General features: G+C 32.8%; 1 protein-coding gene across 2 annotated transcripts; it reads left to right on the top strand.

Annotated features, from left to right (window-relative positions):
• The first annotated feature begins 1281 nt into the window (after positions 1 to 1281).
• LOC128181933 (uncharacterized) lies at positions 1282 to 14697 on the top strand. Of its 2 annotated transcripts, none has more exons than XM_052850515.1 (13): positions 1282 to 1435; positions 3850 to 3896; positions 4281 to 4385; positions 6580 to 6693; positions 7712 to 7826; positions 9025 to 9142; positions 9641 to 9706; positions 9876 to 10787; positions 11324 to 11491; positions 11670 to 11744; positions 12400 to 12467; positions 13117 to 13231; positions 14464 to 14697. In XM_052850515.1, exons 1-13 carry the CDS (start codon positions 1328 to 1330, stop codon positions 14580 to 14582), a joined length of 2130 nt encoding a protein of 709 aa, XP_052706475.1. In that variant the 5' UTR covers positions 1282 to 1327; the 3' UTR covers positions 14583 to 14697. The 2 variants fall into 2 exon arrangements, with proteins under 2 accessions (XP_052706475.1, XP_052706476.1); XM_052850516.1 differs by lacking the exon at positions 1282 to 1435 and adding an exon at positions 2477 to 3566.
• The last annotated feature ends 527 nt before the right edge of the window (positions 14698 to 15224 follow it).

The raw sequence follows: 15224 nt of genomic DNA, 5'->3' as shown, positions 1-15224 counted from the left end.
ACAGACTTGCATTATTTTTCTAAAACGTGCAATTGTTGGGCTACAAAATGACATTTTTGAAGTATAGTGGGTCATCTCTCCACATTTTTGTTGATTAAAATCGGTTTAAATTCCATTAAACCGCATTAAGACTATGACAAAAATATGGAGCTCAGACCCACTCTATACAAGAAAAGGCATTGAAGATATAAAAATGACACTATTTGGAGGTTTTGCCACGCATACACCAGTTTTAATCAACCTTTTTCAAGTATATAGAATATTTAAGGGTTACAAACCGATGTTACGTTAAATATACATGTAGGCCTACATTGTTTTTAATTAGTGTTAAAAAAATTTATCAGATTAATTGATATTTTAATTTTGCAGTATCTAATTATTCCTGATATGGGGATTTTACACGCCTTATTCACTCATCTTCTTATTTTAAACGACTGTTTACTTGCTGATGTGAATTTTACTGTTTGTAAATAACATAAAACAACTGTTTTATAACATCTTCGCTATCCAAGGGTTTTTGATCCGCATCACCCCTGGGCTCCTACCTTAAAGGGGCATGGTCACGATTTTTACAAATTTTATTTATAATTTTTTTTTTGGTGACAATGCTTGAATAATTCATTTCCTATAATCAACCAAAAATTGAGTGTCATTCTTAGAGTTAAATAAAAGCAATTAATTAAGATACAGAGCGCATAATTCTTTCAGGTTATGTAAACAAGGCTCGTGCAATGTTTTTGTTTACATTTGTTCAATATATCAGTAGAAGTTCTTTTTCAAGCTGATTTTTCTAACTTATAATTTCTTTTGAACATAAAAAACAATTTTAGCATTTGTAACATTCATTTTAGGTCTTAACCAAGAATTCGGCTCAAAATGTATACAAAACTGACATGATCTGAGCTTTGCTTACATAACAAAGAACTGTGAGCCCTGTATCTCGATTATAACTCGACGACTGACACTCAGATTTTGGTTGACTATTAGAAATACCTTACTAAAGCATTGTACACATTAAAAACAGAAAACTGATAAATTTCCATCGAAATCGTGACCATGCCCCTTTTATATTAAAGTCTATAGCTGCAGGTCTGGAGAAAATTGTATGGACGACCTGAACTTTGGAATGATAAGACATTTGGTTAATCTGCAAATTTGTAAAGAAAATTTTAAAACTCATTCAAATTATGAAAAAGGACGAAACGGCCGAATAGGTTGGTGTCTTTTTTAAGCAGACACCGCAATGATCATTATCTTCTATGCGCTTTTTTTCGCGACAAGTATGCTTTGCGTAAGTGAAGTAAATTGACACTGATACGTGGGAAAAATGAATCCTGAAGAAAGCAAGAAAATTTTTGAAGATGAAAAGGGAAATCCTATTGTTTTCTACTTTCGTCCTTGTGCAACACGGAGTAAAATACAGCCAATAGTTGAGGTATATTATATTGATATGATATTTTCATAAAATTAAGTGGGGAACAAAATATCATACAGATCAACTTCTGTCAGACGGGTTTGACACTTCTTTTATCCGACTTATACAATTATGTAAAAGTCGATCGGATATAATTTTCTAAAACTGCATATTGATTTTGGTATGATTATATGAAACAGTCATATATGTGAATGAAAACATGTGTAAAGGGATGGGAGAAATCAATTTGCAGTAGACGTGTAGCCTATACTCTGTCCTGAGTTTTTGCTTCCACCACTTTTTGCTTGATATTTCGACAATAATAAATACCTTTGTGCTTAAACTACATTCATCCTTTAATATGAAAAATGTCCAGATTATCTGTTTTGAAATGCCCCCTCTACCGCTTCAGGTTTCAATACACATCCAAAAATAGAAAGTCTACGGGGATTTTGCATTGTATCAGCCATTAATAAGCCCGGATGATAATGTTGAAAACTTGTGCGAGGTGTCCCGAGTACTTCTAGATTAAGAAAAGATGTAAACATTTCTTAATATCATAAATCTCCTTAAGAAATCTGTTTTCCCTCCTGTAAACTTAAATGAGTGAAAAGGGATAATTTGTCAATGAAGATATCTTGGATATTTTTTCATTTCATCAGTTTTAAATGTACCTCTTTCACAGGTATGTGTATTTTTATTAAAAATCATCAAAAAGTGATGGAAGCAATAACTTTGGACAGACTATCGTGCAAGTCGAATCCGCCTATCATGTAATCATAATGCTAAATTTGTGCTCAGTCTACATTATGACATGTTATTGGTAGAGGCAGACAAATCTTGACAAATTACGTCAAAGAAGCAAAGATCCCAAAGAATTGAAATTTAGTAGATAAAAATGACAAATTGCAGAAGAGCATTTTATTAATCTTTTGAACAAGTATATGTGAGTTTGTTTTAACTCTTATTTTACATCAAAAACAATTATGGCTAAACATGAAGTTAGTATGAGATTCAAAATTCATTATGGATGCTGATGATATCACGGCTTGTGAACTACCGTACTTGAAGTGATTCTTTTTTCCTCCATATAGAAAAAGTTTTACAACTTCATAGGTATAGAGTGTAATTCCTATTGTTTTGGTATACCTCACCGTCACATTCTTCTAAATTGATCTTCTGCCCTAAAGGATCACCCCCAGGCTCTTACTCCAGCAAGAGTTTTTCTGTCAGTTCTGGCTGTCCTTGGGTTGGCACGACACTAAATGTACCGTAATATGAGAAATAATGACAGATCAAACCGAGATTCACATACTGGCACCAGAAAGCTCAGTGGGTAGGGCACCGGACGAGGGATTCAGGGGGCCGGGGTTTGAATCAGGTCTGGTCCGTCATTTTTTCTCCAATTCAGTTCCACCTGTTAACTATGACAGTGCATGAGGTCCTTGCAAATCAACTGAAATCATGACATGCAGTACTATAAAATTGAATTTCTTAAAAATTGCTGTTTAAATAGTCATTTTTCAAACAGTTTCTAGTTTTTGTCACATTTCATTTTGTTTTAGTATGGTGATTTCTATGCCACAGTCTATATGTAAATTTGACATGCATTGCATTCAAAATTTACCTTTCAAAATAGGTTTTTTAAGCATATTTATTAAAAATGAAAATAAAATGTATAGCTCAAATCAAGACCATGCCTTTATATTTATAACCCATTACATTTGTATATGTACAAGCAGCATTTTATCACCCTTTCTGTCTGTCAGTTTCAGCCTTTTCATAACAATCAGTCTTGCGCAGTCAAATTTCTCTCACTTATTTCTTCTACAGATTATTTGTGTAAGTAAATAAGTAAAGCAAGACAAAGATTTATTTTTTGAATGAAAAATACTGAAAAACTATGGTAAGAATGGTAGTTATTTTATACGTTGTATTGTAATAAGAAGTACGTGGTAGACATGTTTGTCACATTCAGTCCCCTCTCATTGTGTCATTACATGATTTTTTTTTAACCCAAAACCTTGTACAGTACTTGTAGTTCAAAAGGTAGGACATGTTTTTAGCCCCATACTTTGTACATGTACTGTAAATGATTCCAAACAACAGTGACTTTTCATGGCATGAAGGATTAATAAAAAATTATCACAAGGTTTGCAAGAGCCAAGCCTTGAAGAATTTTCTTACTAAAAACTTGTCCTATGATGTCCATTGTATTTCTTTTTATCATTATATGCTTAAGTTCAGAGCTGTTGCAAAAATTATTTGCCGCAAATCAATTTATCACCCTTATTGTAAAGTAACATTCTCATGAACATTATTTAGTATACAACATTTGTAAAGATGGTCTTAATGATGTTTTTTGCTTTGTTTACTATAAAGACGTATGATGTATTTTATTAATTGCTTTGTTTACCTTCTTTTTTACCTTGTAGGAACATGGAGGCACCATAACAGCCAGACTTGCCTTGAATGCAATCAAGTATGTACATGTAATTTAGATTTAAATTTTGTAAGGAAAAAAAAATTGTAGCCGCCTAAGTGCAAAATGTTTCCTTGCATTTCAAAAAATTGCCATCACTACTATTCCATGAGCTCATTAGGCAGTTTAATAAAATGACCATAAATTGAGACCAAACTTGAGTCAAAATGTTTAAAGTTATATGCATGTAATTTCTGAAATAATTTTAACAATTGTATGAAATTTCCACTGTCACTTGGCATGCCTCTTTTAATACATATGTACATGTAGCATGGCCAAAGATAACTGTTTTAAATTCAGGACAAAAATGAATACTTATTTATGAGTCTATTATAAGTATAATCTTGAGACATGAGTTGTAAATCTGGACTTTCTGAATAACAGACTTGCCAATGATGATGATTTCTTGGTATCTGAAAATAACTACTCTGTGAGGTACATTGAAGATTGTGTCAAAGCTAACAAGTTACTGGAAAAGGAGAAATACAGGTAATTTATGTATTATCTAATCTGTTTTATTTGGGTTGCTATATACAGTTCCAACCATACAAAAAAACTGTATATATATTGTGCACAAAATTTGGACATGGTTTTGGACTTATTAAAGTAATTAATTAATTTAATATGAATTAAATGTAATTTCTGTAATTGTTTTCTTACCAACAAATTCCTGAGATATTTTACTATTGATTCACCACTTTACTTGCCTCAAACTTTTTCCTAAACACCCTATTAAGTGAAGTATGTTAAATCCATGTTTGGATCAAGAGTCGCCATTTTAAACTTTAAACAACCTTACGAGGCTGAAGAAGAGGTTCAAAAGATTTTCAGAGGCAAGTAAAGTATTTAAATGACATCTGAAGTCAAATGTGTCCAAAAAAAATTGGTATTAAAATTTTAACAGAATATAATCCTAAATCAGTCCAAAACAGTGGAAAAAATTTGCTAAGGTTGTATGATTTGAATTTATAGTGAGAACGTTACACTTTGATTCAATTTTTTTAGTAAAAAAAAATGCACTATTACTGGCACAAAGTAAAAGGTAGAATTTTTCTGGGGTAAACTATAAGTTCATTAACTTTGGAAGGCAAGATTCACCTTATTTTAATATAAAAAAACATTGCTGTCTTTGTTAAAGTACTTTTCATATTTGAAAAAGTATTAAAACGAAAGAGAATCTCAGTTATAAAATTTCTACTATTATGTTCGTAGGTGAAATTGAAAAAAAAAATAAAAAAAAGATATTGCTGTTGGCAAATTCATTACCTACGGATTATTGGAAGATATCAGAAGAAACTAAGATTAAAACCTTTTTATGGGACTTAACTTATGGTATGTGTGTGAGGTGTTAACAGGGATGGGGTCAATTACAATGGAAAGTAATTAATTAAATTACAATTACTTGCTTAAATTCTTCAATTAAATTACCATTACCATTACAAGAGTTTTCAAATGTAATTAATTAAATTACATTTACTTTGCAGAAGTAATTAATTAAATTACAAATTACATTTTCATCAAAATTTACTAAAACCATGATTTATCTACAACACATAAACATTTCAGGACGTATGTCTATAATATGAATAAAAATTTCCTCATAATAAAAAAAAAATCACTGTTTGAGAATTTGCTAACTACTCTGATAAGTTTTTTGAAAAAGTATAAATTTGGTTTAATTGTTTATTTCAATACGCAGGTATTGGTAGTCACAATATGGAGGTGTCCCATACCACCTTAATATTCAATAAACATTTAAAAGTCATATACCCTAACCTACACCTATCATGTCAACTAAAATATTTCCTGCATGCAAAACTATTATATGAAAACTTTCTCCTTTGCATTTTTAAAAACTATTTTTTTTCTTTGTAAATACAATGCCAAAGTACAGGTTAAATCTCAGGTAGAGGGCAGACTATAATTGTTATCAAAACACAATTCACACCTGTTGTTCTCAACCTAATTATCAAAATGTTAGCAATAAGGGAACACACCCTGTGGACATGTCAGGCACCAAAAACTTAACACCCATTTGAAGCCATGCATTTTAGCTCTGTGTATTTTATAAGGCTATTAATTACAAAGCATGACTTGATAGTTTATATATAAATTTTGATAACACTAATTTTGTTTGTAAATTAAACAGTGATGTTTTAGACTAACTCAATGACAATTGACACACTAATTATTCTAATACAAGAAAAATAAGTATTTTTTAAGCAAAAAGGGATCAAACCAATCATCAAATACATGTACTTAATTAAATTTGGGAAACTTATCATTAAATATTGAATCAGTGAAAAACTCCATTTTGAAAAATATTTAGTATGATATATATAATAATAGTTCAAAGCTTTTTAACTACATGTATTCTTCCTAACTTGACTTTGTACCATTGTTAGTGTGGGGAACAATGGGTATTTGAAAGCTTCATTTGTATATGTTCATCAGTGTATAATTGAAAGTAATTGAAAAGTAATATTGGAATTACATGCATTTTTTGAAAGTAATTAATTAAATTACCATTACATGTAATTGAAAATTTGGCCAATTACACATTACTTTCAATTACATCAAAATTTGTAATTAATTACACTCAATTACCATTACAAATTACCATTACCCCATCCCTAGAGGTGTATCAAACTATATTGCTGATTTGTTTTCTTCTCTCTCGCAGGTTGATACCTCGTAAGACGGTCATACGCAATGCCTCGGAGGAAGAAGTGAGTGACATTTCATTTGACGACAACGACTCTTTGATTCTGAAAGCAAGCTCAAAACATTTCAAAGGGTACGCAATATTTTTGATTTTAATTTTGATGCATACAGTTACAATTTATGTGCACAAGCATTCATCAATAGAGTGAGATTTATTAGTGTGTCAGAATATTTTTTGCGTACTTGAGCTGATTGCTTGTGTTAGCTTTTCTGATCACCTTTTGTCTATCATCTCTGTCTGTCTGTCTGTCCATTTGTAAAGTGTGTACATTTTCAACTAACCTCCAGATTCTTTGAGCCAATTTAAACCAAACTTGGCACAAAGAATCCCTATGTTAAGTGCTTTCAAAGTTGTTTAGAGGAGGACCCAGGTTTCCATTCAAAGGAAGATAATTAAGAAAGTATGAAAAAAGGGTTGAGTGTTCTTCAATATTTTCTCTTCACTATTGCGCTTCATTGTATTTGTGAATTATTTGTGATTCAATGCTTTAATAATGAATAGAAGTTTTGCTCGGAGTTTAATCATGAGAGTCATACAAAGGCTATAGCCTGTGCTGGGGACCTAGAAGTAATGTCTTACTGGAAAATATATCTCTGAGAAAATGTTTCATGAAATTATGATGGAAGCTAGTCAGTGTTAAGAAATTTCAATCTTAATTGTATTTGGGGCAGGAACTGGGAAGAAGTCACAATTCAGACCAGAATAGATTTTTCTTTTTGAAATCAAAAAGACTATGATTTTTGATAGTGTACTAATCTTAGAGCCAGCAAGTTTGACAGTTTGAAGATTTTTTAAATGTTATTCATACAAGTGGTTGGGATAATACAATTTTTGTTAGCAAAAATCAGTAAAATAAAATCTTTAAAGTAATGAAGACTAAAATGTGTATAATTTATGAAAGTTAAATAATGCTTCCAAACAATAACCCATATCCAAACCCTCACACTTTTATGGTTTCTTTTGTCAAGAAAGAAAGAGAAATGATTAACTACTGAAATAATTACATGTAGATTAACTCTGTGAAATTCTTCAGTCATACAAATCATAGTGTCTTCTACTTACCAGATTAAGGAATAAAATTAATTTTCAGGAGGAAGATGTACAGTTATGACGATGATATGGCAATTCTGAAGTACATCATTAAAAACGACTACCATGGCAAAGTGTCAGGAATTTCATTGTGGGAGGAGATGGAAGAACTAGGGGTAAGGAAAGAAGGGTAGTTAAGGGGACTGTTGTCTGGGAGGAGATGGAAGAATTAAGGGTAAGAAAAGAAGGGTAGTTTAGGGGACTGTTGACTGTTGTCGGGAAGGAGATGGAAGAATTAAGGGTAAGAAAAGAAGGGTAGTTTAGGGAACTGTTGACTGTTGTCGGGGAGGAGATGTAAGAATTAAGGGTAAGAAAAGAAGGGTAGTTTAGGGGACTGTTGACGGGGAGGAGATGGAAGAATTAAGGGTAAGAAAAGAAGGGTAGTTTAGGGGACTGTTGACTGTTGTTGGGAAGGAGATGGAAGAATTAAGGGTAAGAAAAGAAGGGTAGTTTAGGGAACTGTTGACTGTTGTCGGGGAGGAGATGTAAGAATTAAGGGTAAGAAAAGAAGGGTAGTTTAGGGGACTGTTGACGGGGAGGAGATGGAAGAATTAAGGGTAAGAAAAGAAGGGTAGTTTAGGGGACTGTTGACTGTTGTTGGGAAGGAGATGGAAGAATTAAGGGTAAGAAAAGAAGGGTAGTTTAGGGAACTGTTGACTGTTGTCGGGGTGGAGATGGAAGAATTAAGGGTAAGGAAAGAAGGGTAGTTTAGGGGACTGTTGTCGGTGGTTCATTCATACTGTGACACATCAACAAAGCTAATAGCACTGCAGTCAGTTTTATGAGTTGTTAGCTTGTGACCCCCCCCCCCCCCTACCCCCCCCCCCCCCCCTGTACTGTTACCCAACTTTTATTGTACTTGCGAAGTTTTCATGAGGTTCATGATGACCTTGTTGCAAACTTTTAACATTGGAACCAGTTTATTCTTAATTTACTTGTTAGAAGCTTTAATCATAGACTTAAATTAATAGGAACCAGTTTATTCTTAATTTACTTGTAGAAGCTTTAATCATAGACTTAATATTACAATGTACTTTAAAATATAATGAAATTATGTGGCCATGAACAATTTTTAATACCGGTACTATACAATCACAAACTAAAGTTGTGATAATAAAAGTTGAGTTTACAGTATTTGTGTTGAAAAATCATCACTTTTCACTTTAATAAGACCAAGTTTAAATATTAACTGATTTAGCAATCTCTTTTGTTTCTGATGTCAGGATTGAAAAGTCACTTGCATTTCATACTTCAACCTTGTACATGTATGTGTAATAATGTGCATAATTGATTATTTCTTTAAATTACTTTCAGATAACAAAGCACCCTGCTTCCTCCATGAACACACGCTATAGAAAAATCATCAAGCACAACCTCAATTTGTATCCTATTCCCTTGAAACACAAGTTAAAACTCAACCCGGAATATCTTGGTAATATCAGTTTAAAACAAATGAACTAGCTGTCTTTTTTTTTTTAATTACAAATCTAACCCTAATGTTAATTGGTAAAATAAATTGCATTTTATGGTGAAAGTGTTCATATAATATCAACTGCAGAACTTTTTATATCCTGGAAAATATGAGACAGTTGACCCATGAGCTACATTTTAGGTGTATTTGAACTGTCTATGTGTAAATGTATGGTGAATATTGCACCTTAAAGGATGCTCAATCATTGTATTGATCGACAAAAATGAAAAAAAAAAATGAGGCATATTTTGGATAATTTTATACAAATGTATTGTAATTTTAGAGAAATTTGAATTTTTCCAGGGGTGAGGGAGGTGAACATAATATGTTTTTTTTTTCTTAATTTCTAGTATTGGATATCAGCCATTCAGAGAGCTATGAAATAATAATGTAATAAGGAATGTAATTTGTAACACTTCTGTAAACAGGATCATCATTGATTTAATTTCGTTATTACAGCTTCCCCAGATGAAGTAAATCTTTCACCAGAAAAGAAAACATCAAAGTCTCCGCTAAAAAGTCCAGGTAGGGCCGTCAAAAAGTTTAAATATCAACCTGCTGCCAGAGTGTAGTTTTTCCTTATTGTTTGCATCCTAATTGATCCTATACTCTTTAGTTAGACAGGATACATGTATATTAAATTTGATTGTACGGGTACTTTATATCTATGTTTAAAATTTTCTTTCTTTTTCAGGTACCGGTAAAAAATCAGCACCTTCATCTCCACAAATGAAAATTTTATCGAGATCGCCAAAGGCATCCACTCCCGCTAAGCAGAATGTTGAAAAATCTCAGACAAAAACGAAATCTGGGTTGAAATCGCCTAGCCCACAAAAAACAGCGTCTTTATCCAGTCCTCGAAAGCCCGCTTCTGCAGAGAAGAGCAAATACTTTGCAGAATCTTCGGAAGATTCAGGTGAGACAAGTAATGCTGGAGCTGGAAGAGGAAGGAAAAAATATAGAAAACTGCAGTTTGTTACAAACACTTCAAAACAAGCTGGGACAGAAAGTCCATTGAAATTGAGTATAACTACCGATGATGAGTCATCAGAGCCTAGTAAAAAGAAAATTGGAAGGCCTCGTAGAAATCCTCCTAGGGAAACCGAAGCTTCCCAGAACATTGAAACTCAAACCAGAAGCACACCTTCCAAATTACCTAAAAGCAGCCCGAAGGTGCAGAGAACATCTAGTCGGAATAGAGAAACAGTCGGAGATTCCCCGCGTAAAGATTCACAAAATCCAGAAGAATCGAACACTGAAAAAACAGGACGTAGTGATGGCCAGTCAAATGTTCAAAACTTGGAGAAGAAACTCCAGAAAACTCTGTATAACACTGAGGGATCTACACTAACACCGGGTCAAGTGAAGAATTTCCCCAAGTCTCCGACCAGATCCAAAGAAGGCAAGGCCTCTATTGGCTGCTTGTTTAAGGCAACGTCTAACAAGGCTAGTTCTGGTAAAGAGACCGTCAATACGAGATCGTCACGAGTTGAGAATGCCAACGTGCTCGATGATTCCATTGATGATGACGAGCTAGAAGATGACTTTGATAAAGAACTACTGAAACGTGTTGCCAAGACATCCACCCAAGTATCAGATGATGAAGGTAAGTTTGATAGAGGCTGGATAAAGTCAACAAATTACCCATCACCCATACCTTATCTTAAAGTTATAAATATATATGATATTATTGACCATAAACTATTATATATAGGAAAGGAAAAATTCAAATACTCTAGCTCTAATATTAGAATATTTTACAAATCTTGAAACAGAGCTCTTCTTCACAAGAAGTTTTATACAGTCTGAAAATCTATATACATGTATGTGTGTCATAATGATCATGGTACAAGCTTATGGTTCGACTGTTGCATTAATATTTATGTTTTTATATTGAACATGTAAACACGGATAACTTTAATATAACTCTAAATGAATGGACTTTTTCAATTGAAGATATAAAAAATCATAGATAGCAATGTTTAGAGTGGCATATGGCTACGGTTGTTATACCAATCTAATTAAAATTAGAACTTCAATCCACCCCCCACCCCCAGTTTTTGTTATGTCGGAACCGCTTTAAATTTCTTTTTGGGGGGCAATAAGAATGCCGTGTTTAGAGTGAATTTCCTATTATTTCAGGAACAAGTACCCCGAAGAAGAGGCGCCTCAGATCAAACCTTGCTATGGCCAGTAAGGGGCAGAGTCCCAAGGAGAAAATGACTTCAGTTAGACTCAGATCTGGAAAAAGCTCCAATTCCTCCGAGGAAGCTTCTAAAAAAACATCCGAAAATGCTAGAAAGCCATCAAGTATGTATATAGTATTCCAGGGTACTTTATGTGTTAAAACAAAGGGTCCAAATTAATTGAAAAAGAAACTGAAGGTTGTCAATCCTTTGGGGACAAAAATGCTTCTCTTACACTGTCTGAAGCATACAGACTAACATTGTGTGAATTCCTATGTAATATAACGACACTTTCATTGAAGGTCCAAGGAAATCCAAGACTAGAACAACCTATGTAACAGTGTTTAATGATGACGAAGAATCTGCAGGGACAGCTGGTAATTGTCTTACTTCATTATCCAAATCCCTTACTTTATACCCAAATCCCTTACTTTATACCCAAATTCCTTGCTTTTTATCCAAATCCCTTGCTTCATACCCAAATCCCTGGCTTTATATCCAAATCCCTTGATTCATATCCAAATCCTTGCTTCATATTGTAGATTCTTTATTTTATGTAAGCTAGTACTTAATTCCGCGATTAAACTGTTTTCCATCAAATCGTGAGAACATAATATTGCAAATGAAAATTTTTTAACCATAGTTTCGTATATCAGTAGTTTTCAGATGTCTGAAAAATAAAAGCGAGATTTTAAAATTTACGAGATGTCCTTCCCACAATTTTACTGGATATTAATTCCTCGCGTTTAATTAGGAATCTACAGTATCCAAATCCTTTGATTCATATTAGTATCCAGATCCCTTACTTTGCATCTTCCTAATTTCTACTTCAAAACCAAATCCCTTTATAGCCTAATTCCTTACCTCACATCCAAATCCCATACAGTGTACTTTGTATCGAAATCCTTTACTTTATATCCTAATTCCTTACATCACACCCAAATCATTTTTAAAGGCTACTTGTAATTCTTACCATTATGGTCACCTTTTAGTCTTGTGTGCAGGCATTTCAATCTTGTTTTATGTTTACAGAAATTGCACAAGAAGATACACTAATGGAAAACTGTTTGGATAAGGAAGACACTAAGGATCTTATTTTGGTACGTCTTAAGATAATCATTTTTGGGGAGTATATTTTAACAATATTCATTATACCCCATGTAGCTTGTTGCAGGAGGTATTGTTTTTTGATTCATCCATCTGTTAATCATGTTTTTTGTAAACACAACCTTTCTTAAACCACTGCACAGAATTTCCCGAAAGTTTTTAGGGAATTAGGACACAATGTGTAGATATGCCTATATTACCAGGAAATTTTGGTTCCATTATTTTAACAGAAATTTTGGCTCTTTTGAACTTAAACTTTTATCCATGTACTGAATATAGTAATGGACAGTTTGTAACACAACTCCTCTTTAACCACTGTGTAGATTTATTTGTAGAGAATTGGGACACATTGTGTAGATGTAAATAATACCAGAAAATTTCAGTTCCATTATTTTTCTAGGAATTTTGGCACATTTGAATTTAAAATTTTGTTGTTAAAGACAGACATATTTGCTGGAAGTTTTCATAGTATGATTTTTGGGGAACTATGCCCCTTGATAAAATTATTTTGTGTATTTAATGCATACCCTGCCATTCATTATATGTAGTATTGTCAAGAAATGGGAGAGCCTGGGGCATATAAGCTTGCTCTCTTTTTCCTAGAAAATAATCTGTATATTTTTTGTTCTTTGTTGAGTACAGACTTTGTGTCGAGAGTACCAGCTGACTGTAAAACAAGTTCGGTATGTCCTATTCATCAACAATGGAGACATCAATGAATCGTTAGAATGGCTGAGGACGAGCGGAGAGCGTAATGGTAAGACAGTCAGACCTGGTTACACTTAAGGTGGAATAACACATCTCACAAAATGGCTGACCTGATCGAAATAACATTTCGTTTTAATTATTAAAAGGATTTTATCGACGGCAATATGTACCTTACTTCATAGCCAGGTGGCTAAAGTGTTGGGCTTGTGATCCGTACATCCCGAGTTCGAATCCATTGGGGGCTTTTGCTGTTACTTACTGAATTGAATTTTTTAGATATTAATTCTTTATCCCCAAACTGCAAATTTTTCGCTTATTTGACATATGTACAATTTATTTATCATACTACCTTTCATAATCAAATAATTTACAGTGAATTTGAGTGATTTTTCCAGGTGTGTTATTCCACCTTAATGCAATATGTTTACACTTAATGCAATATGAGCTGCAATTTTCATGTTGAAAATTCTTATTGTGAAATTGTAATTTTTTTTCTAAGACGACAATTAAAGGTTTATAAACTTCTGTTTATAGTCATATTTTAGAGGGAAAAATTATTCAGAGGCCCTGATTGAAGAAAATTTACATTATTGTTGCCCTGTACAAAAATTGCTTGCTATATTTTTGTAAGTGGAGAATATTTTTTTTTCTGATAAAATTTAATGATTTATTTTAATTTTATTTATCATTAAGGTTAAAGTTACATGTAAAATTATCATAAAAGCAGGTTTTGGCAGCAAAATGAAATTCCTAAAAATACTGCGCATATAAGATTTTGCAATGTTTCCTTTGGATTTTCATTTCAAAGTATGTCTTTCACAACCTCAAAATATAGAAATAATTTTGTTTACATTTTAACATAAAAAGGCAATCTGATTAAAATACAGATCTCTACAAAAGCGCACAGCACACTGGTGCGCTTATGTAGAGATCTGTATTTTATTCAGATTGCATAAAAAGGTTACAATTTGTTAATAAATAGATGAATATTAATAAAATGAACTATACATGCCCTTCATTGGTAATTTTGTATTTGAATGACATTTTGTTTCCAGTGAAAGAAATATTCATATTGATTTTTATTGATGCATTTAAAAGAAAAAGATGTACATTTAATATTGAATCTTATGGTCTTATCCAAAAAAGAAATATAAAAAAAATATAAGGGAATACAATGTCCGGCAGTTGTTTTAATAATTTAGTCAAAGTGTGTACAATTATGTAAAGCTGAATATCAAAATGTTGAATTGTCAGTGCAAAGGAGAAATATCTATGTTGTAGGGAAGTTGACCTGGGACTTACAGGATGATGACAAATTGGACGAAGACTTGGACATGTTGTACAGGAAGTACGGAGAATCAATCGTCCAGAGGCGCATCCTGTTCTTGGATCAGCTGTAGAAACCTCCACCATCATGATACATGTAACACTGTGTTCAATTTTTAATATAAATGGAAATTTGTTTGAATGTTTTTAAGATCAGAAGTTACTTTCAGTTTAAATAAAAAATCTCAGTCTCATCAAAAGATGTGTTTTTATCTCTTGTAATATAAAATATTAATATGTGATCTGCCAAACCTTGGCATTTTGCGGAACCCCCAACACACATTTTTCTTTAATTTTAAAAAAGGCAACAAACATTTTCCTCTATAGATGTTCCTTTTGGCATATTATGATTTTTAAAACTGTTACTGTATTAGACTTCAATTTTACCATCAAAACTGTCAATATATATGGTAGTCTCCGTAATGGATAAATAACGAGATAGTGTTGAATAGTTTGGAGAAAACATTCCCTCTGAGGGTCGATGTTTTCTCTAAACTATCCAACACTATCAAGTTATTTATCTTACTTAAAAAAAATCCCCCAATTGAACCTCAAAGAAGCATTGACCCATTCATATATCCAACTGTGCTGTAATACAAAAGCATCTAGCTCATTTGTGATTCCAATAGTACCATACACAATAGCCTAACCAAACACACCTTTTATTCATGGACGAATGAGCAGGTGCGCATGTTATAGTAAACCATTCCGCTGTA

The sequence above is a fragment of the Crassostrea angulata genome, chromosome 4, assembly GCF_025612915.1.
Source record: "Crassostrea angulata isolate pt1a10 chromosome 4, ASM2561291v2, whole genome shotgun sequence".
Taxonomy (NCBI): Eukaryota; Metazoa; Mollusca; class Bivalvia; order Ostreida; family Ostreidae; genus Magallana; species Magallana angulata.
Note: the sequence above shows the minus strand (reverse complement) of the source record. Positions and strands in the feature narration are given on the sequence as shown.